The sequence below is a fragment of the Carcharhinus amblyrhynchos genome, chromosome 29, assembly GCF_965287045.1.
Source record: "Carcharhinus amblyrhynchos chromosome 29, sCarAmb.v2.hapA, whole genome shotgun sequence".
Lineage (NCBI taxonomy): Eukaryota > Metazoa > Chordata > Chondrichthyes > Carcharhiniformes > Carcharhinidae > Carcharhinus > Carcharhinus amblyrhynchos.
Window position 1 is genome coordinate 16,840,070 of NC_137352.1, and position 23,634 is coordinate 16,863,703.

The 23,634-nt window shown below is 41.2% G+C and overlaps 1 protein-coding gene across 1 annotated transcript in view; it reads right to left on the reverse strand.

Annotated features, from left to right (window-relative positions):
* The window catches only part of LOC145359962 (A disintegrin and metalloproteinase with thrombospondin motifs 15-like), a 49,072-nt gene that overhangs the window by 19,841 nt on the left and 5,597 nt on the right, over nucleotides 1-23,634 (reverse strand). Inside the window, exons 2-4 of the mRNA XM_080214861.1 lie at nucleotides 22,437-22,825; nucleotides 3,511-3,643; nucleotides 1,123-1,290 (exon numbers count right to left, since the gene is read on the reverse strand). Of these exons, the coding sequence (XP_080070987.1) occupies nucleotides 1,123-1,290; nucleotides 3,511-3,643; nucleotides 22,437-22,825 (690 nt within the window). The remainder of the gene's footprint in view (nucleotides 1-1,122; nucleotides 1,291-3,510; nucleotides 3,644-22,436; nucleotides 22,826-23,634) is intronic.

Genomic DNA, 23,634 nt, shown 5'->3' on the forward strand with positions numbered 1-23,634 from the left:
AGTTCCACAGCTCCTCCCGCAAGCAGTATCGTCCAGCCCTGCCAAAGTCAATGCAATTTTGAATGGCTCACTGCACATTTCAGCCCCACTCCCATCGCAATGGAGCCATGAAATTGTGCCCAATATTACACTTCCACTCTGATCTTCACTGAGGTACCAAGGTGTTGCAAAATGATTTCTATAGATCGTCATACTTAATAGTTTCCATCTCAATATATGTATTCCAAGCCAACAAGTTCAATTTATTGTATGTTCAAAATAATGGGGTAAACACAGGTATGGAATGGATGTAATTGTGAGAAATGTCCAGCTGAGGAACTTATAATAAGACAGCTTTGTACAGTATTTAGTTGGAAATAGACAACTACATGATTGGTTTTAGCATTATCAATGATGAAAGGGAAAAAAATTAAATAGATTACTACAACCAGAATTATAATCTATACATATTACATATATTTATGTTGTTCATTGCTTTTTTACTCCCATAAAATTCCTAACCAATGACCTTTTGATTAACAAGTTTTGTGTATAACAATTTTGAGTCTATAAAACCTTATTGATAACAACAAACTTTGTATTGATAGCAACATGTAGATAGTGATTCAGGCCACTGAGAAAGTAATCCATTTAAAATAAGGATCACGGTATTATTCACATAATGAATTGAACAGTAAAGAAAAAGATATTTGCAACTGTGGTGCTTAGTAGAACTGGCTGACTATCAAATAAGTGAGTCTGAAAGAGATATGAAATTGAACAAATAGCAATGTTCAACAATGAGCCATTAACATATTATATTATTCTCTGGCTTGTTTAAACAAATAAAACTGCCAATGCATTATACTCATCTCCAATCCAACAAACCTTCACTCAATGAGAATGAATGGCATGTGGCATGAGTATAATGCAGGGTTTTCTGTCTTTTGTTATGCTTCTCTCCAATGGATCTATTGTTTTAGTTGTGAAGGACAACACGGCAGGGGTAACAGCTCATCCCACAAGGAACCACATAGCAAATTAAACATATTGTTGTTTTGCAAATAGAAAGTTGTTATTCACATAAGCAAACACATTTAGAATTCATCTAGGCTTTGCCTTGGGGTAATTATTCCCACTTACCATGCCCACTGTCTAAGAAGTCTGTGATGATTGCCGCACTGCATACTGACCAAGGTTTAGAACGGTCGATGTGTATGAGGGTCGGAGACATCATGTGATTGTCCTTTAGCTTCCCGAACACGTTTTCACATGCCTTGACATTGTCATGAGGCATATTAAACACATGCCCTAAAACCCAATGACAAAAACATTTCAAATAAAGATATATTCATTTGGATGCTGTTAGTTATTAGAAATTCTTTAGGATAAACCAATGCAAAGAATTAGTTTTCAGTGAAAAGTCATAGAATCCCCATGATGCGGAAGGAAGCCATTTGGCCCATCGAGCCTGACCCAACAACAATCCCACCCAGGCCCTATCTACCCTGCCAATTCTCCTGGCACTGAGGGACAATTGAGCATGGCCAATTAACCTAACCCACACATCTTTGGACAATGGGAGGAAACCAGAGCACCCAGAAGAAACCCAGGCAGACACGAGGAGAGTTACCCGAGGCTGGAATTGAACCTGGGTTCCTGGCGTTGTGAGGCAGCAGTGCTAACCACTGTTCCATCATGCAAGTTATTATAAAGTAATGTCCTTCAAAAAGTACACCCCTTCCTGGAACTGGCACACTACAGACTCATCAGAGGTGATTTTTGTGTCAGAGAGAATGGCAAAGCAGGCAGAAAGTAGAGTGAGAATCATTTTTCCCGTTTCTCGCTGGCAGAATTATATTTCCAGATTTCCCATGTCCCTCAATGATGACATCACCAGGTTCACACCCACAAAGGGCAAGAACCTCAGTTTAATGTTTCTGAATACTTTCCAATCTAATTACCCAGCATCCCCCACAAGCTACTTGATCCCCCCAACTAGATATTCAAACCTCATTGACATGACGTCATCGCTATTTGAAGGCCATGAATCAGTCGAGGGGATCTCCTGGTGGCCATATTTACCTTTGCCAAGGGGGAGTGCCAGCAGCGGGTTCTCTGGGGAGCCACATTTTGGAGAAAAAGGGTTCCAAATATGTGTAGTGGGGGCTGGGAGACCACTAAGGAGGCTATAGGCTCTGGGGTGAGGGTGGGGCGGTGGGAGGGGTTGCGAAAGCAGGCAGTACTGCGGGGAACTTGCACGCATGGGATGGAGTGAGTAGTGAGGGGTAAGTGTTGGCAACACTCCCGCAGCAGGGTGCGGGGGTGGAGAAAGCCCGATGATTGTGTGAAGGGGTGCTGTGCGGAGGAGTGGAGGAGAGTAGCTGATCAGTGTGCGGGGTGGGTGGAGGGAACAGGCCCCATTACCTCCATGGTAGTGGTGGGGGGAGGGGGTGAAACTTCAGCGCTGATCAGGGCGCCTTTTAAAGTATGCTGGTTATCTACCCTTTTGCTATTAAAAGTGGATCATTGAATATTATTGGTAATGCAGTTGGCAAATGTATGATCCACACATATTCCAGTAATGGTGGGCAGAATTTTTCCATATTTTTTCAACCCTCTCAACCAAAGTCATCAAGATATCTGTCTGAAAGGTTTGTCCAGAAGCCAACTTTTTCTGAAGGAAGGTCATTCAGCATGGTCACTTCACATGGTCATTGCGATATCACTTTTGTAACAGCATCCACTCATTCAGCACAGCTGCAATAAAGATGTCATCTGGCACCTATCCAGGAACTTGAGGGAGTTGTGCCAACTGGACTCTAACAGTGACTGTGTGTATTCACCAGATCTGGACTAATCAGCAAAATCTCAAAGACAATTTATTGTAATATCCAAGGGCAAATAGCTAACAAGTAGAACTGTCTCTGAATCATCAATTCCTCCTTGTTTAGTTTCTTGATCGGAATATCTGTGCACACCAGCTACAAGACATAGGCCGGAATTTTACCGACACGCCATCCCGATTTCGGTTCAGCTCGGAGAATGGCATTCGTTGGCCTCGGGTGGGATCATGCAAAATTTGGGCGGATGTGCTGGTAAAATTCCGCCCATAGTTTCTTAAACTTGGGCTCATTTTCCTCCCACGATTTATTTTGGTTGAGGAAAGTAATATTTTGCTTGCATTGAAGAAAGTGCATAGCAGGTTTTCACTGATGTACTTAGTGATATATTTTACCTGGATGGAATATCAGTCCAGGATATTGTTCTACATTGTGCAGCATGCTAAGAATTAAAACAAAATCGGGTGAAAAATACAGAAAAGACTATTGTATATTGCCAATTAGTGCAATATAATCTATACTTGCATAAAGTTGATCTTTCTCTACGTTCTAGCTATGACTGTAACACTACGTTCTGCACTCTCTCGTTTCCTTCTCTGTGAATGGTATGTTTTGTCTGTGTAGCGCACAAGAAACAAAACTTTTCACTGTATGCTAATACATGTGACAATAATAAATCAAATCAAACCTAGTTCATGGGCAGTGGTAAAAGCTGATGGGAGTCCATCATCTTCAATGACAGAACAGCTCCGTTTTGGATCACACATCGTCCCCACATCTGCCATCCCCAATGTATCACAGGTCTGCGCACCGCATAAGTCCTAGAATTAAATAAAATATATACCCATCATAAAGCATGCTAGTAACAGAAATCAGAAATCAGCAAAACTCACTGTCACGCCATCAACTATTTAAAGTTCCACAGAGCTGCATGTTTGTGAGGCAGTTAATAATAACATCCGTTAGACAAACAAAGTTGAGTGCTCAGTGTAACTGTGAAATTGCAAAACAACTTTAATTTAAAGTACAGTCTGTCCAGGTTCTAAACTCTAAACAGCACAGTGGCACAGTGATTAGCACTGCTGCCTCACAGCGCTAGGGACCAAGATTCAATTCCAGCCTTGGGTGACTGTCTGTGTTCAGCTTGCACATTCTCCCCATGTCTGCGTTGGTTTCCTCTGGGTGCTCTGGTTGCCTCCCACAGTCCGAAGCTAATGGCCATGCTAAATTGCCCCTGAGTGTCAGGGGGATTGTGGGGTAGGCATAGAAGATAGGAGGAGGAGGAAGCCATTTGGACCTTCGAACCTATGCTGCTATTCATCACGATCATGGTTCATTGTTCAACTCAATAACCTAATCCTGCTTTTTCCCCATACTCTTTGATCCCATTTGCCCCAACTGCTGTATCTAGCTGCTTCTTGAATACATTCAATTAAATATGTGGGGTAACGAGAATAGGGCCTGGGTGGGATTGTTGGTGGTGCAGGCTCGATAGGCCATAAGGCCTCCTTCTAGGGATTCTATTCTATTCTATTCACATCTGGAAAGCTGGTTAAATCATTCAGCGCAAAGTTTATCATTGCCAATAGATTGTAATGTAAAATACTGTATGTATTTCACTGTAAATGTCACGACTGGGAGGCCAGCCAGCATCTGACAAGTTTTTGTTTTCAGAATTTTATTTCTTAATTTTGTTTTACAAAGAATCACCAGGATATATGTATATATATATTTAATTTTTATTCCATTTTTAACGTTGCAAAGTCAAAGTGTGGACTGGACAAGCCCAAATCTATCTCTTTGCCTGCTCCAAAAAACCAAATTCAATTAGAATCCAATTCAAGGTCCCCACGAAACAAACATATAAGATCCAGGCTGACACGGTAAGACATTGCACCCTATCCTGGATTTGATCCAATGCTTTATCATAGCGAAAAAGTTGAGAAGGGCTAGATATATTTACCAGCTAAATATGAAAAATGAGACACTGGTTAGAAACACTCTTGTAGAAGCTGGTAGACTGGTTGCCAGGCAGTCACATTAAGCTGTGTGTAACTGTACAGATTTATAGTGCTTACATGCAATCAGTGTAAAAATAAGATTGAGTGCATGCTGAAGAATTTAAAGTGTTTGTTTTAGTTCGTGGTAGTGAAAGAGGCCCCTCTTACCTTACCACACTAAAGTGAAAGTTACGTTTGAATTACTTTTCCTCTAAGATGTGTACGTATAAAATCATTATTGTGTCCCTATCCGATTCAGTCCTGGAAGAAATTTATATTCTTCTCACATTCCAGAGTAACTGACAAGGGATCTCAACCTTAAAGCATGGAGAGAGCTTGGATCGTTCGTCAGTTCCCCTGTCAATTTCGGGAAGAATGCAGAATATATTTCATCCTCAGTAAACTTTACTCGGCCTTTTCTCCAACATTTGACAGCGGGAGAAACATTTCCCACTATATTATCTCTTACTCTGGCCGCATTAAATATGTATTTTGTTGTAATGTGGTAGCCAGCAAACATGTCCCTCCTTATCCCCCTGACCCCAATCCTGTACCAAGTACGATACTCAGGAGGGCCAACATTTCTAAAGAGATTACAGTTAGCAGAACACGTCAACTATTTTTCTTATTTATTGGACATGGACGTCACTGGCTGGCCAGCAGCCCTAGTTGAGAGTCATTGCTGTGGCTCTGAAATAGGCCAGACCAGGTACGGATGACAGATTTCCTTCCCCAAAGGAAATTAGTGAACCAGATGGGTTTTCCCAACAATGCTTTCGTGCTCGTCAGTAGATTCTTAATTCCAGATATTTTTTATTGAATTCAAATTCCACTATCTGCTATGGTGGGATTTGAAACCAGGTCTCAGAACGTTAGTTGAGTTTTTGTAAAGCATGGTCTAGCGATAATACCACTAGGCCATTACCTCCCCAATACTAGACCACAGATCGACACCACCAATCCTTCAAAACATTTCAGATTGATCCCATGTTATATGGATAATGATTATGCCTTATTATTAGCATTTCTTGAAAAGTATGTTTTGTAAACCCTGTTGAAATAAAATGTCACTGTAATCCAGATACCTTAAACTTATATACTCTAAATTCTTCTGACGAATGTTTTATAATCATAGTCCCAGCACAGAGAAGATGGTAATACTAGAAGTGGCCAAAAAATGCAACAAGATTTACCAGCTTAACAGTTTTCATCCCTGGTGATTTTTTAACCACTACAGCACTGTAAGTGATTCTTTTCAATGTTTTGATTTAAAACAGCTGTAAATTAAGGGGGTAAAAATTCACATTCACAGCTGAATCATCAACTGGGATTAAGGCAATACAGAAGATGGATTACTGACACAAGGATCTGATAGCTTGTACATTGCTGATTGCTTATGTCTGTTTTAAAGCATCAACCACAGCATGCTCTATTCATCCCAGTGCTGTGCAGAGGGACATCAGGGCTGGTGAGTTAATTCGAGCCCACGATAGGCCCCACTTTTCCTCCTCACAAGCATAGGTTTTGCTAATGTGTCACTTCCACAAAAGTAGGACTTCCTCGTTTTATAAGACAGTAGATTAATTTGTAAATTACATGGCAAAACCTTCCGTTTTGCAGATTGTGTTTCTTGACACAAGGTACCATTAGGCTACATTGCCTGTTTAGGAGCTTGTGAGAAAGATAAAAGCTAGGCTGATGAAATGTCCCACTATCTTTTCTCTTTTTCTGACTGACCTGGGGCAAATTTCCAGAATTTTTCCATTTTTATTTCAGATTTCTAGCAACAGTTTTTTTTCATAAAATCTGTGCTGCAAAATTAAAGATGAACTCCCACCTAATTTATCATAGCTGTGATTGATCTCCTAGTGCGCACATTTTGTTTTAAATTAAGGGAATGTGGACATCACTGGCTAGGTTGGCATTTATTGCTCATCCCTAATTGCCCTTCACAGGGTGGTGATGAGCTGCCTTCTTCAACCGCTGCAGTCCATGTGATGTAGATACACCCACGGCGCCATTAAGGAGGGAGTTGCTGGAGTCTGACCCAGTGACAGTGAAGGAACAGCAATACATCTCAAATCAGGGTGCTGAGTGGCTTGGAGATGAATTTGCATCTGCTGCCTTTGACCTTCTAGGTGGCAGAGGTTATAGATTTGGCTGGTGCTGTTGAAGGAGCCTCGGTGAGTTGCTTTCCTTTACAGAACCGTGGGTAACATCAGAGGTGCACAGCTTGAGCTATTCTGAAAACGTTATGTGAAAATCCAGGATTTTCTGACCACACCAAAAGTCAATGGATTTTCTGGCTGGTTCTCTAAATGTTCTTGTTCCCGCCCATGACGGGTCTTGCCAGAGGCAGGAACAGAAAATCCTTTATATCCTCCAAGCATTTGTGTAAAGTGGTATTAAAAATACAAATGGTTTTCCCTATTGGGGATAGCAGCAGTAAGTATCAAACAAATTAAAATGTAACAAAAATAGCTGCTGCAATTGGATATCAGGAATTTATCATGCACCAGTGAAGGGTTCTGAGCTGCAGCAAAGTGCAGTGTTTTGATTTCAGTGTGTGAGGATATAATTGATTAGTTGAAAGCTGATGAGGTGCCTGAAACGCAGATGTGGAAAAAGCAGATCCTGGTGCACCAATACTCAAGCTGGTGGGAAACAAGCCCATGAATGACCTTTGACATCAGGGAGCTCTGCAGGTGATTAATTAGACATATCCAATACTGAAACCATTTGTCACAGAACATAACATGCCCACAGAGACCAGTGAGAGTTAAAAGCAAATGGGCTAAAAGATAAGACTAAAAGGTGGTGCGTGACTCCCCCTGCACTGTAGCTTTACGAGAATTTGAGATAATGTTCTGTCCACTTAAACTAAATCCAAAAGCTCTCTGACTGGTTTCATGATCCCATTATATATGTGTTCACAAAGAATGTTAGCCAGTAATGTAACTTGTAAGTGGTAGAAGACGAATACCACAAAATTAGTGTCTTTACCAGTGGCAGTGTCTATACCAGGGGCAGTGGAGTCATTGGCACAGGTATGTTTTTGATCTATTTACTATCATTCCTCTGACCTATCAGAAACACTCTCTGTGAACACAATGACAAGATGTCAAATTCCTGAGATCCAAACGGATCCCACAAAAAGTTGTCCAGCTACAACTACACTATGTTGTGCCCATCACATTTCCATCCAGATAAAAGGCACTTCAACATTGCAAAAACAAAACAATACATGGAATCTTAGACGCTTTCAGCGTGAAAATAAATCCATAATACAAACTTCAATAATGCTGGTATCAGTGCTGCCGTGTACTATCCAAAAAGGGGTGTGGGTAGGCAGTGTTTGATTTACTGTTTGTAGTGAAGTTATAGATCCAGTTGTTTAGGACACAGTTACAATTAACTAATGGAGGTGATATTCCCCCAGGGCTAGAATAAATATTTACATAAAAGTTTGAATTCTTAACCCTTTTTCAGTTTCAGTTTCCCACTATTCTTAACTGCTACAAACACCAGACTTGGAAGAAATGATCAAATTGCATTTAGTTTTAAGATAGAGAATCCTGTTCAATGTCTGCTTATTCAAACCCATTAAAATCTCAGACTGAAATGGATTGTTAAAATAAAACTAAAAGCACTCTTAAATCAAGGGGACGCTACCAAGGAGAGTTTGATTCCAATTCAAGTTTTCTCTTAAGTAGTGAGGGTTCAAATTCCTTATAAACGGAGAATTTTGCTATGGTACGAGAAACTGAGCCCTGAACTGATCAAGCCGGTTAAACTCAGAGCAGCTCAGCTTTCCACCTCGGATACGTGCCCATCACTGTGACCTGCAAGATATTAACCTGCTCGGAAATTTGATGCTTCCTTTGGCTTGCTTCCCAGATTCAGGTCTTGTTGCCTGTCATCAGAAACTTATAGTGCTAGCATTAGCTACAGCGAATTTTCACCAAGGTGAGTGAAATTTAAACCAGCAAATCAAAATTGTCAAACCAAATCTATTGCTGGGGTGCAATGTAATTTTGATAGTGACAATCCTTCAGATCTTCATAATAAGAGATTATTTCCCCATCATTTTATCCAATGGCACACAAAACATTATTGGGACATCATTTCATGTTGTGGGGGCTGCTTCCAGGGCCTTCACTTGGGCGGCACAGCAGCACAGTGGTCGGCACTACTGCCTTACAGCACCAGGGACCCGAGTTTGATTCCTGGCTTGGGTCACTGTCTGTGTGACGTTTGCATTTGGTGGATTAATGTTTTTGGCTCCAGTGCAAGTAGCTGATATGGTAATGCAGTGATTATGGTTCTTGACTAACAACCCAGCCTAATGAATAAAAATTCCATTCATGAACTGTTAAAATAAAAATTAACTTTTGCAATTGGATATCATTAGTCAACAATACGCAAATATTTGAAGGGTGTATGCAACTTTTTCCTTCAGGTGTTTTCCCTTTTCAAAGGTGTTGACACATTTGGGATATTACTCAGTGAGCAATGACAACCCTCTAGCAGCAGATGTAAGTGGCAATTCTTGACCACTGAATCCAGATGGTGAGTATCTGCAGATCGCAGAGCCCTGTCCCTCGCTGATATCCAGGTGTACACACTTCCCATTATAGCTAACTAAGCAACAGTGGGGGGTTGGCCTTTCTCCTCCATTGACAAAGAATGCTGAGCACTTTGGCTAATTCAACACAGACCTGGGAATGATCCAAGTTAGCTTTGATCTGTATGGATTAGTACCACCCTAGTGATGTGTTCCTCCATCATGTTAAGAAGTGAACTTCAGCTGGATATTATGGATTAGCTTATAGCTAACGGCACAATGGTTAGCACTGCTGCCTCACATCGGCAGAGACCCGGGTTCAATTCCGGCCTCAGGTCACTGTCTATGTGGAGTTTGCACATTCTCCCCATGTCTGTGTAGGTTTCATCTGGGTGCTCCGGTTTCCTCCCACAGACCAAAGATGTGTGGATTAGGTTGATCGGCCATGCTAAATTGACCCTAGTGTCAGGGGGATTAGCAAAGTAAATATGTGGGGTTCCAGGAATAGGACATGGGTGGGATTGTGGTCAGTGCAGATTTGATGGGCTGAATGGTCTCCGTCTGCACTGTAAGGATTCTAATAGCCTGTTCTGGAGCCACAGGTTTTCAGCACTACAGCCAAGATGCTGTTGGAGCCCCACGGTATTTGCTGTATCGAATGCACTTAGTCATTTCTTGGTATCATATGGAGTGAATCGAATTGGCTGAAGATTGATACCTGTGGTGTTGGGGACGTCAGGAGCCTCCTAACTCATTTATCATTGTACAATTAGTCTGTTTTGATAATCATTGCTGGCCATCAGACATTTACCCCAAATCTCATGTACGTATTTGTTCATATAACAGTCTCCAAGATCCAAACGTTATTCATTGTTTAAAGCACTTTGAAAGTTTCAGACGTTTGGTCTGAAGTTGTGCTATTTAAACATAAATTATTTCCTTTTCAATCATTCCAACATTTGTGAGCAAACGAGAGAGAAAAACAGGGAGCGACAGAGGCAGAGACAGAAATAAACACAGGCACAAAGGCATCTTCTTCTTATTGGCAAAGCTACACTAAATACCTTACTATCACAATTTTGTTCCCATATATGGTGTTAGAATCTTATCTGTAGCTGCTGTCTATACTAAGGAGACACAGAGCATCCAAGGGATGAATTACAATCGTGTAGTGCAGCACTGTATTTGCTTCTTGTGAAGGCTGGTGTTTGAACCAGGGCTACATGCTAAAACCCATCTGCTATCACCTTCTCATTGCAATCACTGACCATGATTACATCAAGCCATTTTTTTTCAGATAACTCCTTTTATCTCTTTGGGTGGATGGCTGACAAGACTACAAACTAAATTTACCATGAACCTTGGGCTATAAAAGTCAGTTACTGTTCCTTAAGATATTCAACATATCAAAATATTCCTAAATGATCCATTAGTGACAATTTAGCAAAGAATTCATTTCATACAGGAAGAAACATACTTCCTGATTAAACTTAGATAAAAAGTTACAACTCACTGCATCCACTCAGCTCATGATATCCCCTGTGCTAAGTATTTTGGTCTGATTGATTTGATACATTCTTTCATTATGTTTAAATGGCAAAGTTCTGTCTGACAAACAAAATGATACGCATAAACCTATGAAGAGAGAGAATTTGGTATGATTTGGCCAAATGTGATTAAACAAAATTTGCAATGTACAAAATTCTTAGAAGGTTTAACAGGGGTTATGCCGGGAGTCTGTCTCCCCTAACTAGAAAGCCTAGAACTGGAGATCACGGTCTCAGGAGGAAGGTAGCGCAGTGATTAGCACTGCCATACAGTGCCAGGGGCCAGGGTTCAATTCCAGCCTTGGGTGACTGTCTGTATGGAGTTTGCACTTTCTTCCCATGTCTACTTGGGTCTCCTCCACGTGCTCTGGTTTCCTCCCATGTGCTCCAAAGATATGTGGGTCTGATTCATTGACTGTGCTAAATTGCCTCTTAGTGTCAGGGAGATTAGCAGAATAAATATGTGGGGTTATGGGGACAGGGGCTGGGTAGGATTGTTGTCAGTGCAGGTTTGATAGGCCGAATAGTTTCTTTCTGCACTGTAAGGATTCTATCCTATGAAGGGCAAATGATGTTAAAGTTTGGATAAAAGCAAATTACTGCTGATGCTGGAAACTGAAACCAAAAGAGAAAATGCTGGAAAATCTCAGCAGGTCTGGCAGCATCCGTAAAGAGAGAAAAGAGCTGACGTTTCGAGTCCAGATGACCCTTTGTCAAAACAGACATGCTGAGATTTTCCAGCATTTTTTCTTTTGATGTTCAAGTCCAGCCGTTATCTTATTAAATTGTCAAGCAGGTTCAAGGGGTTGTTCTCCTCCTCCTCCTATTTTATTTGTTCTTATGCTAAACAAGATGATTTCAACATGCCCATGTAATGAGGCCCATTATGTTAAAGTCATGCAATTTGCACTACACGCCTTGCCAAAATTCTCCCACTGAATAACTGAACATAAAAACTTTAATGGGGCTGGAGAATTGAAGCCTAATATACTAAAATACAATGGAGCCTCAGAGCGCTAAGCTGTAAGTTTATGCAGAGTTAATGCATGTTCTGGCAAAAATAGACAGAATGTTTGACTTAAAAATTTAACATTTAAGAGGATTGTAGACAACCTGCTTTAATTTTGTGAAGCTGAGCTGGGCCAAGCAATTGTTTTATTGCCCCAAAAACTTAAGAGGTACATTTAGTTGTCGGAGTCAAGTGAACCGAGGGTACAATGCGAAACATTGAGCTCAAAGCTACTCATTTTCACTACTTTCAACATCGTGCAAGTATCAAAGCAGTAGGTATTGTGTAATAGCACCAAAGGTCAACAGCCAGACTTTGTGGAACTGATTAAGTGGTTTTGGAGTACACTCTATGTCAATGTGATTTTGGAATATACTGTATGTCAAATGTGTATGAAAAAAATTCACAAACATTGCCTCCTGTTGTTTTTCACATCAGGCCATGAAAGAAAGACAGATCTTTAACATTACTGTACAAATAGGAATAAAGAAATGTATAGCGATTGTGTAAATTACAGAGGAGCATTTTCACCTCTTACATAATTTGCACACAAAAAGAATACAGCACTCTATGAATTAAGCACCAATTACAAATACATCATTTAGCGTCTTTGTTAAACTCAAATAGAATCCCAAAGAATTGATGTTGAAAACATAACTGAAGTAACTTCTCAGAGGTTGGTGTCCGTTTACCAGATTCCCTTTATTTATAAACTTATCTCCACTCCTAAGAGTGCTTCAGGTACAAAGTCAGAATTTGGAGTGTCCACAGCTCTGACACTCCTCAATATATGTACACAGGCGATACTCCCTGATCCAGCAACTAATCATTACCTCAGACAGGGAGCTCATACTCCAAAAGGCCAACCTCACAGGCTTCATTGAGGTCATTACAGAAAGTTTCCAATATTGCAACAACATTTTGTATTTACATGGCACCTTTAATGCAGAAAAACAAACCGAGGCACTTAATCCAGTCAATTATCAAACAAACCTTTGACATCAAAACGCATGAGGTGATGTTGACAGATGACCAAAAGCTTGGTTAAACAAATAAGTTGAAGAACATCTCTTAAAAGAGGAATGAGAAGTGGTGAGGTTTAAATTCCAGAGCTTTGGGTTTGGCAACTAAAAGGCATGGCTACCAATGGAGATGCTGAAGAAGCCAGAATTGGAGGAGTGCAGAGATCTTGGGGGATTCCAGGGCTGGAGGAGGTGAGACAATGAGAAAGGGCAAGATCATAGAATCCCTACAGTGCAGAAGGAGGCCATTTGGCCCATCAAGTCTGCACCGACCACAATCCCATCCGGGCCCTATCCCCATAACGCCATGCAGTTACCCTAGCTAGTTCCTCTGACACGAAGGGGCAACTTAGCATGGCCAATCCACCTAATCCACACATCTTTGGACTATGGGAGGAAACCAGGGCACCCAGAGGAAACCCAGGTAGACACAAGGAGAATGTGCAAACTCCACAGTGACCCAAGCTGGGAATTGAACCTGGGTCCCTGGCACTGTGAAGCAGTAATGCTAACCACTGTGCCAATATGCTGCATGAAGGGATTTGAAAACAAGGATGAGAATCTTAAAATTGTGGTAATATGTAACTGGGAGCCAATTTTGTCAATGAGTACAATGGGTAGCCAGGACTTGATGTGAGTTAGGACATGTGCAGCAGAGCTTTATAAACATATTATGATAATAAATTTTTCCAAGAGCTTCATTCATGAATGAAGTCATAAACTTTGATCCATTTGCAGGCTCATTAATACCAGAATAAAAATGAAATGGATTCAAAGTAAGCGTATTTGGCAAGATTCTCTGGTCTCCCTTCAGGGTTTTTCCCAGCGGCAGAGGGCAATGTGCCATTCGCTACTGGTGGAATCATCTACTCCCCCTCCACTGTCAATGAGAATTCCTACTGAATCCACCTCATGCCACTGGAAGACCCACAGTGAGGGGCGGAGACGAGGAGCTGTCAAGAGTAGAGAATCCCACCAGTGTGAACGACCAGAGAATTCCAGCCAATATTATATATGTTTAATGAGCGCATTTAATTTATTAAGAATCACAAACTTTGGAGGAGCAGATTTCTACTATGAGCAGCATTCCTCTGCAATGTAACGCCACCAAAATAATGGGTAGATTGATCCCACAGTTGCTGACTGTGGGAAGATCCACTCACAGGATGGCTGCTGCATTTGCTTACGAACTAGTCACTTTGTTTCAAAAATGACTCTTCATATGAAATGCTTCTGGATGCTGCAATGCTGTCACAAGTTACAATCATTATCAAATTCATTCGCTTCACAGCTACAATCAGGTTAATTTGGAGATAAAGTGTATGTTAAATTTGCATCTCAATAAAGTAAGTATCTATTACCATGCAATGACATTTTGATATTGACAATTCATGATCTTCATGCAGGTTCAAATGGTTCATTTGCTTTTGTGAAGCTTTTTGTGCTTCTAATCTATTGAGATGACAAAACCAAGTTTGCAATTCCCACAATTGAGGGGAAAACACTTAAAAAGATTATCAAGCTATTATATGCAAATGTTTTGTGATACTTAATTATGGTTAAATATACGGATAGCTTAATGATTTGGAAAATCACTGTCATAACATTTGGATAGGACTGGTTCATGATTTGGGGGCGGCATGGCAGCACAGTGGCTAGCACTGCTGCCTCACAGTGCCAGGGACCTAGGCGAAGTTTGCACATTCTCCACGTGGCTGTGTAGGTTTCCTCTGGGTGCTCTGGTTTCCTCCTACAGTCCAAAGATGAGCAAGTTAGGTGGATTGGCCATGCTAAATTGTCCCTCAGTATCAGGGGGACTAGCTAGGGTAACTGCATGGGGTCATGGGGTAGGGCGTGGGAAGGATTGCATTTGATGCAGACTTGATAGGCCAAGTGGCCTCCTTCTGCACTATAAGTTTCTACGATTAAATGAATAATCTCAACAGTTTCAAGCCTATGTTTTCCATATTTTCTTCAATGTATAATCATTGAAGATCAGGTACAGCGACATCCCATTTTGAGGTGGTCTTGTGGCACAATGGGTTGGTAACATCCCTGCCTCTCTGACTCAAAAGCTCTGGGTTTGAGTCTCACCACAGGTGGCCAAGGAAGGTATATTCATAATGTGCCATCAGGTTAATCAACCGGTAAAATCCTTCCAACATGCCAAAGGCTGGTGGTAAGAGTGGGAGAGATTCCTGGTCAGCTATGCTTAATATAAAGTGTATCCACCTCCCGCCACCCCCCCCCCCCCCCCCCCCCCCGCCCCACCGCCTTCAAACTATAAGCCCCTGGTGACAGACTAGCGACTTGTTCCAGGTGAAACTTGCTGTGAAATCAGATGAAAATTTGCCTTGTACTCATTAAGTGTGAGAAGAGAAACAACAATATCCCATTTTAACCAGAGTAGATTTGTTACTAAGTATTACGAAAAGACATTACTCAGTTACAAGGTAGTGTGCAAAAGTTTTTTTGTAACCATCCGCATAGTTAGCGGTTCAGTGAATTAAAGTGAGGATTGTTGATCTATTCTTTAGAACTTTTAGCTTGTGTTTTTGCTTCCTCCCCATGGCCAATTGCACGGTCATCCACCTCATAGGGTTGACCAGAAACCTGATCACCACAACCTCCTGCTGAAATCCCCAGGGCCCACCAAAGCACCCAATGACCATGAACACGACAGTGAAGCAGATACCCACAAAGACAATGGTACCAACAAGCACCCCTATCACCCAGATGTTGGTCACTGGCTCCGCACAAAGAAAGGGGTCAAAGCCAAGAAACCCTCCAGTAACGGGTCAAACATCCACAAACAGGACAAAAATTAGCACAGCCTCCTGGTCATTTCAAGGGATAAAACAAGTTAACATGAGTGAGCAGAGGGGAGAAAACAATCTCGCTAAAATGTGCCAACTCTATTTTGGGGATGTATTTTGTAGCCTTATTTTACAGCAATCAGAATAAAAACTTTTTCCACTTGGTTCCTAGAATCTTTACAGTGCAGAAGGGGCCATTCATCCCAACAAGTCTAGACCGACAACAATTCCACCTAGGCCTTATCCCCATAACCCCACATATTCACCCCTCTAATTCTTCTAACTATGCATCCTAGGACACTGAGGGGCAATTTAGCATAGCCAATGCACCTAACACACACATCTTTGGACTGTGGGAGGAAGCCAGAGCACCCAGAGGAAACCTACACAGACACATGGAGAACACGCAGACTCCAGACAGTCATCCAAGCCAGGAATCAAACCCAGGTCCCTGGCGCTGTCAGGCAGCAGTGCTAACCATTGTGCCACTGTGCACCCTGGTTCTTTGTCATGTTTACTGGGAATGCAAAGAAGTGTAACATTTTGTTTATTTCATGTTACACATTGGGGCTGGAAACTTTGGGTGGGAACACATCTCCTGATATGTCATACACTTAAATGAGAACATTTGCTTCAAAATAAGTGGTTTCGATTTTAAGCAGTGGTGTCCAGCAATGTAATGACTACTTAAAACAGATATTCCTGCATAGCAAATCATGTCATCTTTCTAAACTGACTATGTATCCACAATTCCCAAATCCTCTGCTCCTTTAATGACTTGCCACGGCTGCTGTTTTCACTCTGCTCCCCAGATAAAAGCTTCCTCTGCACAACATCTTCTTAGCGAGGTGGAGAACTCCAGGACCCGTGCAATAAATTCAGATCAAGGATATCCAAATTCACTTTGAAGTGCTTATACCAGCAGGGTCAGAAGAGCAAGCGCACCATCTCTTATGGCTTCAGGAGGTCAGAAAGTGTGTAAAAGTTCTATGATCTCTCAAACACTCCCAGTGGGTCTGAATATCGTCTCGTGAATGCTGATTGAATATAACCACCCAGGTCAATTGCCTCTATTCATTTTGTATGAAACAGTGCAATTTGAAAGTGACACATTAAATGTATTGTGTGGCAGGGCTGTTTCTGAGTTGAACTACAATGTTATGCGAATTGCGCATGTTGGCAGATGGTAGTGTGTACAAGTCATATTTTGCCAATTAATGGGGTGGATAATGTGGTCCTGATGCTGTGCCACAGGAATCACATCTCCTCAGGCCCACTGCACTGTGCTCTCAAGCTCATAGAATGTGAGGCATTTACCAAAACATATCCCAGGAGTGCCAGAAGATCAGCATTTGGAATGCAAGGTGCCAGCGGCATTTCAAGGGCCGGAAGCTACTCCTGATTCATTGCCTGTTTGATGCCAGCCACAAGGGGAGAGAGCTGCTTTCAGGCCTAACAACAGGTCAGATTGTCAGTTGGCACATTTTTGCTGTTTTCAAAATTGTGACCTCATCTGAAGCACCCAGGAGTGGCAGTGCCAAACACCCAGAGTGCGGCTCAGGTGGTCCAACAGCATTGCGGAGTGATATCGGTCAGCTGAAACGAAATACATGGCCTTAAATGAACTTCATGCAGACTTCCATCAATCACCACATCAGGTATGGAACAGACCTCAGGTCTGGATGCCCGTTATGTGAGGTGCTGGCCTCCAAAATGCAGCAATATTTCCATGCTTTACATGGCACTGTGAGCCTCCACATTTTGGGGCAGGATCCTTCTTTATAATCAGTGTGAAACGTGCTGGATTGATGGACAGGTTGATAGCTTAGTCACTCAGAGACAGAATATGATGATAGCACTGCCTTTTAGCCACAACACAGATTTAGATTAGCGATCTTTACTATGTCACTTACAAGTCTCTATAAGGACAGAGCTACCTCTAGAAGCACAACGGTAAAATGGATTCAAGTTTACAGGTACACCTCCTGACAGGAACAAAGTGCATCACTGCATCAGTTCTGCCAATGTGGCATACCATTCTTCCTCTCAAAACAAAAATATTTGTTGCAATGATTTTGCTGTAAAGAACTGAACCTTTGTTAATGAATGCAACAGCTGCTAAGTTAGGAGTGCTGCACTGGACAATGGAACCAATTTCAAAAGGAGTGATTGTTCATTGGAACACTGGTAGCACAGTGGTAGCACTACTGCCTCACAGCGCCAGGGACCTGGGTTCAATTCCTGGCTTGCGTCACTGTCTGTGTGGGGTTTGCATGTTCTCCATGTGTGTCCATGTGGGTTTTCTTTGGGTGCTCTGGTTTCCTCCCACAGTTTGAATGACATGCTGGTTAAGTGCATTGGCCATACCAAAATTCTCTCTCAGTGTACCTGAACAGACACCGGAGTGTGGTGACTAGGGGATCTTCACAGTAATGTCATTGCAGTGTTAATGTAACCCTACTTGTGACACTGATAACTTTAAAAAAAATTTACTTCATCACTGGGCATCACTAGCAAGGTCAGCATTTGTTGTCCATCCCTAGTTGCCCCTGAACTGAGTGGCCGTTCAGCCATTTCAGAGGGCAGTTAAGAATCAACCGCATTGCTGTGGGTCAGGAGTCACATGTAGGCCAGCCCAGGTAAGGATGGCAGATTTCCTCCCTTAAAGCGCATAATGAACCAGATGGAGTTTTACGACATTGATGAGAATAAAACTCAGACTAGCTTTCAATTTCAGATTTATTAATTAAATTTAACTAGTCAAGTCCCAGCTGCTGATGTGGCATTTGTGGGAACTTCTTAAAACCAAGCAACTGATCCTGCAGCACATCAAATGAACATAATTTTATTATGTTTATAATAAATGTTTAACATTTATTTTGAAAAAGAGCTTTGTCTGGGGAAGTTAAGTTTAAGAGTTGTCAGAGATCACTGGGGAGAATGGGCAGGGGGGGGTGAGAAGTAGCAAGGTGCTTTCTCTGGCTTTCCCGGGTGTATTTCTTGCGGTGGAAGGCAGCGTGCCATTTGTTGGTGATGGAATCTTTCCACCAGTCCCACTGCTGTATTTGGGATCTCCCATTGACTAAACACCACACTGCTAGGAAACCCAAGGTGGGGGTAAGCCAGCAACGGGACCAGAAGACCCCGCCAGAGTGAAAACAGCTAGAAAATTCCAGCCCACAATTTTCAGATTTCTATTTTTTAATAGAAGCACTTAACACATTCCTTTGTCTAAAACTTTAAGAGGAGCATTAACTTCATAACATAAACCAGCTAACACATCTATTTAATGGCAAAGGAATTTGACATTAGTGTATTAAGCATTTGAACGATAATGTCACACCAGGTTCCAGTCAGTATGTAGACAGAAATAAAATACTTTGAATGGGAGTTTCCATGGATCTGCAACAAGCATTCCACAAAACCTGACTGATTTAACGCTGGAAAATTCAGGGTTTCTCCATAATGAGTTAATCTCCTTGAATATTATGGAAATACAAATTAGTTGGGTTAAACATGAAGTGATTGTCACTTTCCATCATAAACTAAGTTCCACTATGTCAGAACACATTGTACTGTACAAATTAACTGAAACAACAGTTTGTGGTTATCCTTGGACTAACATTCTTATGCTTTATCTTTTTCATTGTGTCCATCTGGTTCTGTGCAATAAATAAATGTTGAAGTGATAACAAATGCAGACACAGTGTAGAAAACCCACAACTTTTGCCCATTTTGGGTGAGAAGTGGGTAGGGCACAATACCATCTGCCCTGCAACCAGCATGAGGAGCCATGATCCATCTTTAATTTTGGGGCTCACCTGAATGTAGTTGGTGGGCACTCAATTGAGTGAGGACAGAGAGATGGGTCGGTAACTTTGCTGAGCCCATCAACAGACCAGGTCTTGATAGCGGGAGTCAATCCCTGAGGTAGTGGAGTTGCAAAAAAAAAGTTTGAAGCCCTTTTGTGGTCACCAGTTATCCTTTTAAGGAACATTGATTATACTGCTCACCGTCAGGTTCAAAGGAGCATAGCAAGCATGGAATACACATCATCTGTCTGTACTTCAAATTGCAATTAGGTCCTACAATAATATAGGTCTTTGATTTGAGCCTCTCACTGGAAATGGACAGGCATGCTCTTCGCTCATTTAGTTGCCCAGCTAAATATTGCATTAGTTGTGCTTTAGGTGACTGGGAAGTGGCTGAAGTGTCCCCCTCGTGCCTAATTTTCAACGTCCACTGGCTCATATTACAGACAGGAAAATGGCAACAGCAGTCTCAAGGCACTCCCTGTGATGCAGAAATTAGATAACTAAGGAATGTATCTGCTTTTGGCCACACCAATCATGGACTGGATGGGCCAAATGGCGTTCTTCTGTGTTGTATTACTCTATGATTGTCTACTACAAGAATATAACAGTTATGAAAAGATGTTGAATACCCCATCACAAATTTCACTTAAATCTCCAACACTTCCAAACAATTTCAGCACAGAGAATTAATGCTCATATTGTGATGAGACTAGCATATCACCAGATATATTGGTCAAACAACCCAGATGATTCAAAATCAACTAATTTGGCTAAAATAGATAGTTCCATCTGCATATAGCACAGATCTCTAGAGAGTTTCTATAGACCACAATGTAGTTATAATTAAGGTCAGTAAATATTGCTTATGCTTCAGGATTACATGCAAATTACATCACATGGCTAGTTACAAGGCTTGATTCTTATATAACCCACAGGCCTTGACAGCAGCTAGACAGATGACATTTGTTTTGGTTAATATGTCCTTTGTAGGTTTATATTTGGAACATCTGCTCTCTCCAACACTTTAGAGAGTGAACGTTGACTTTGAATATATCGGGGTAGGGACAGTAAAATTGCAAATTAGGGCAGTTTTAAACCAGGGAGCAATGCCAGTGAGGCAATAATTACAGAAAGGAAAGTGACGAAGATGGAAGTGGCAAGCGAAACAGAGTGCGAGAAAGAAACTGATGTGTGGTTTCAGAGCAGGAAAATGCAGATGTTGAAAATAGGTTAACAAATTGTGCATTTCTTTTTTTTAAGCTATATTGAGAAAGAAAATGCCAATTGAAAAGTAACCAGGAAGTGTGGAAATGTAAATGAGAGGATTTCTGAAACTGAAGGGAAATAAAATCCATGCGCACTTCACACAAAACTGAACGTGTAGAGACCCATTCATAAAACAAGTGCAGTACTGTAGTCCAACTTGGCCCAACTTATTGCAGGTTATTAGGTTGGAATGCATCAGTGAATCTGTCATTCTAAACCATAATAGGACCAGGAAAGCACCTGCAAACACCTCTGGCCATACAAACAAAGCTTTGCAGTTCTCGGAAACCAATAACACGTAGCACAGGAAAAAGACTTTACCATTAATAACAGCTATGGTGCTAGAATTGGCCTCAGTGTTCTTGGGCTGAGGAATGGCAAGATGCCATTCTTCCTTGCTGCCTAATAATCCTGCCGTAAGCATTGGTGGGCATTGTGGAAGATCAGAATTCAGCTTAACGGGTATACTCCATCAATAGTCTGCTGACACTCATTGTGTAGGTCATTTCATAATGACTGCAGAGGGAAGGTACAAAAGAGATGTTTGTGCATTTTATGCCCAAACAAGTATTAGAGATGATGGGGAAGAAAAGAAAGCAAATAAAGAAGCCTTTTTTATGATTTAGACTGATTGCTAACTTGAAGAATGATCAATATTGTCCCACTTCAGTTGGCTAGGTCATTTCACAAAACCCTTGTTACGGCATTTAATCATTACCTGACTGGGTCAGGTTAAACGAAAGGCTGATTTGGCATTGCCATTTTAGTTTGACCTGGTATATATTTAATTGAGTAAATGTCTAAACTAAAACATGTCCTGTGAATAACCAAGCCATCAAGACACCAATCTTGTGAAGCTGAGGAGACATTAGTCGTTAATGATTGACAGGATAAAACACACAAGCTGTCCAAATGAAGAGGAGTAGACACTAGTGCCAGGGTCAATGCTCCAGTGGTCCAGAAATAGAGCTGTTCTGGCAAGTTGATTTTTAGATCCATTAATACAAAAATGCCTAAGTCTGCACATGAACAGGACAGTCCAATTAAAAGGCCAGTTTAGTCCCATTATTTAAGTTTTGTATCTGGTACATATCCTGAATAACAACAAAATAAATAGAAGATGAAAATACGGCAAAGAGCTATACTAGATTCTCTAATACATTTCCTTTTGGAATACATGGTATAAAGGGAGAGCTTTACATATTTCCAGCTGTTAAAGAATGAATCTCACTGGGTGACATTAGGTATTAACAGGTTACGCAGTTCAGTACAACCTAGCCCTCATGTATTCTGTGACATGGTATAGAGATTAAACTTGTCACATTTTAGTGCAAAGTCAAATTTCTGATGGAGCAAGTTGCAGAAGGAGTGTTATTTGAGCTGTCGATATGGAACTGACAGTACATCCATGTCACAGGCAACAGAATCATTCTACATTCTAGTGAGGTAAAGGTCTGTGCAGACAGGGAATATAGGCTGATGGAATGCCACAAAACCAGAGACTGACCTCTCAGTGCTGTTAATGAGCACTGACAAGCCATCAATCACAATAGAAAAAGAGATAAAGGGACCTACCTGCTTTGTGAAAAGAACTGCAGTGTCATAGTACTCAGGATTCTTATCATTGGCCTTGTTAAATTTTTTCTGCCATGCACAAAAGTTTCTCAGAGTTAGAGCTGCGTTGCTGGAGATTTTTGGGCCCTTGTCTTCATGATTGATGACCATAAATTTCACCACCACAATGCTGACAGGGTTCAAAATGCTGGGGTGTTTGTATAACCTGGCAGCCACTGCCATTAACATCAGGACATAATGTTTAAGATCGTCACCGTGGAAGGTGGCCATGGACTCATCAGCCACTACTAAGGTTTCCACAAAACGGGGTATTGATGCAAAACGCTTGGATCTACTGGCTTTTTTAGTCAGAGTTTCTCCCTCAGATGAATGATCCATGGAATGGGATGCTTAAAAAGAGAAAATTAACATGTTAGCCAGAATCTGAAGCTGGTTTTGTAAAGTATAATATGCTATCTTTGTTAATTAGAAATTTGTTATATAAACATGCATCTCATAAAGAAATACCTTCATCTTCAATGATGAAATGAATGATAGTAAAACTTGCAACTATATGAAATAAACAGCTGATAATATGGGTAGCTCAATAATGGGTATCAGAATATAAAATAGATTGGATCTATTAGCATTTCAAACCACCAAATTTAAAATGATCATTGGGTGAAGCAGGTAGCAATGTCAAGGTGAAGTTACCAGATTTTTAAACTACACAAATTTGTTAAAATTAGTTTTCCAAATGGCCAGGATTAGAAAATCTGGCAAACACACTTTGAGATCATTGTTGGCAAGTATATCAGGAGCCAATAACATTGCTCCCCTCCTAAATTAAACAAGTACAGAGTTTAAACATCCAAGTGCATAATTACATTTTTATCCATAATATCAATTAAAGCTATAACTAAATCAGTTGGGTCAGTAGCTGCCTATCTGGAGTCAGACTTGCAAAATCCCATTCTTCAAAAATTTTCATCATTAGTTTTGAGTGAGCATGAATTATTATATTGGTTTCAAGAAACTGATCCAAAATGGTGCTGGAGCATGGTGACTCCTTGCAAGCTGTGTCCTGCATACCCTCTAATTCTATCTTTTACTCTCATTCTCTTCCCTGCTGCCATCAGACTTTTGAATGGACCTGACTCACATTAAGTTGATCTTTCTCTACACCCTAGCTATGACTATAACACTACATTCTGCACCC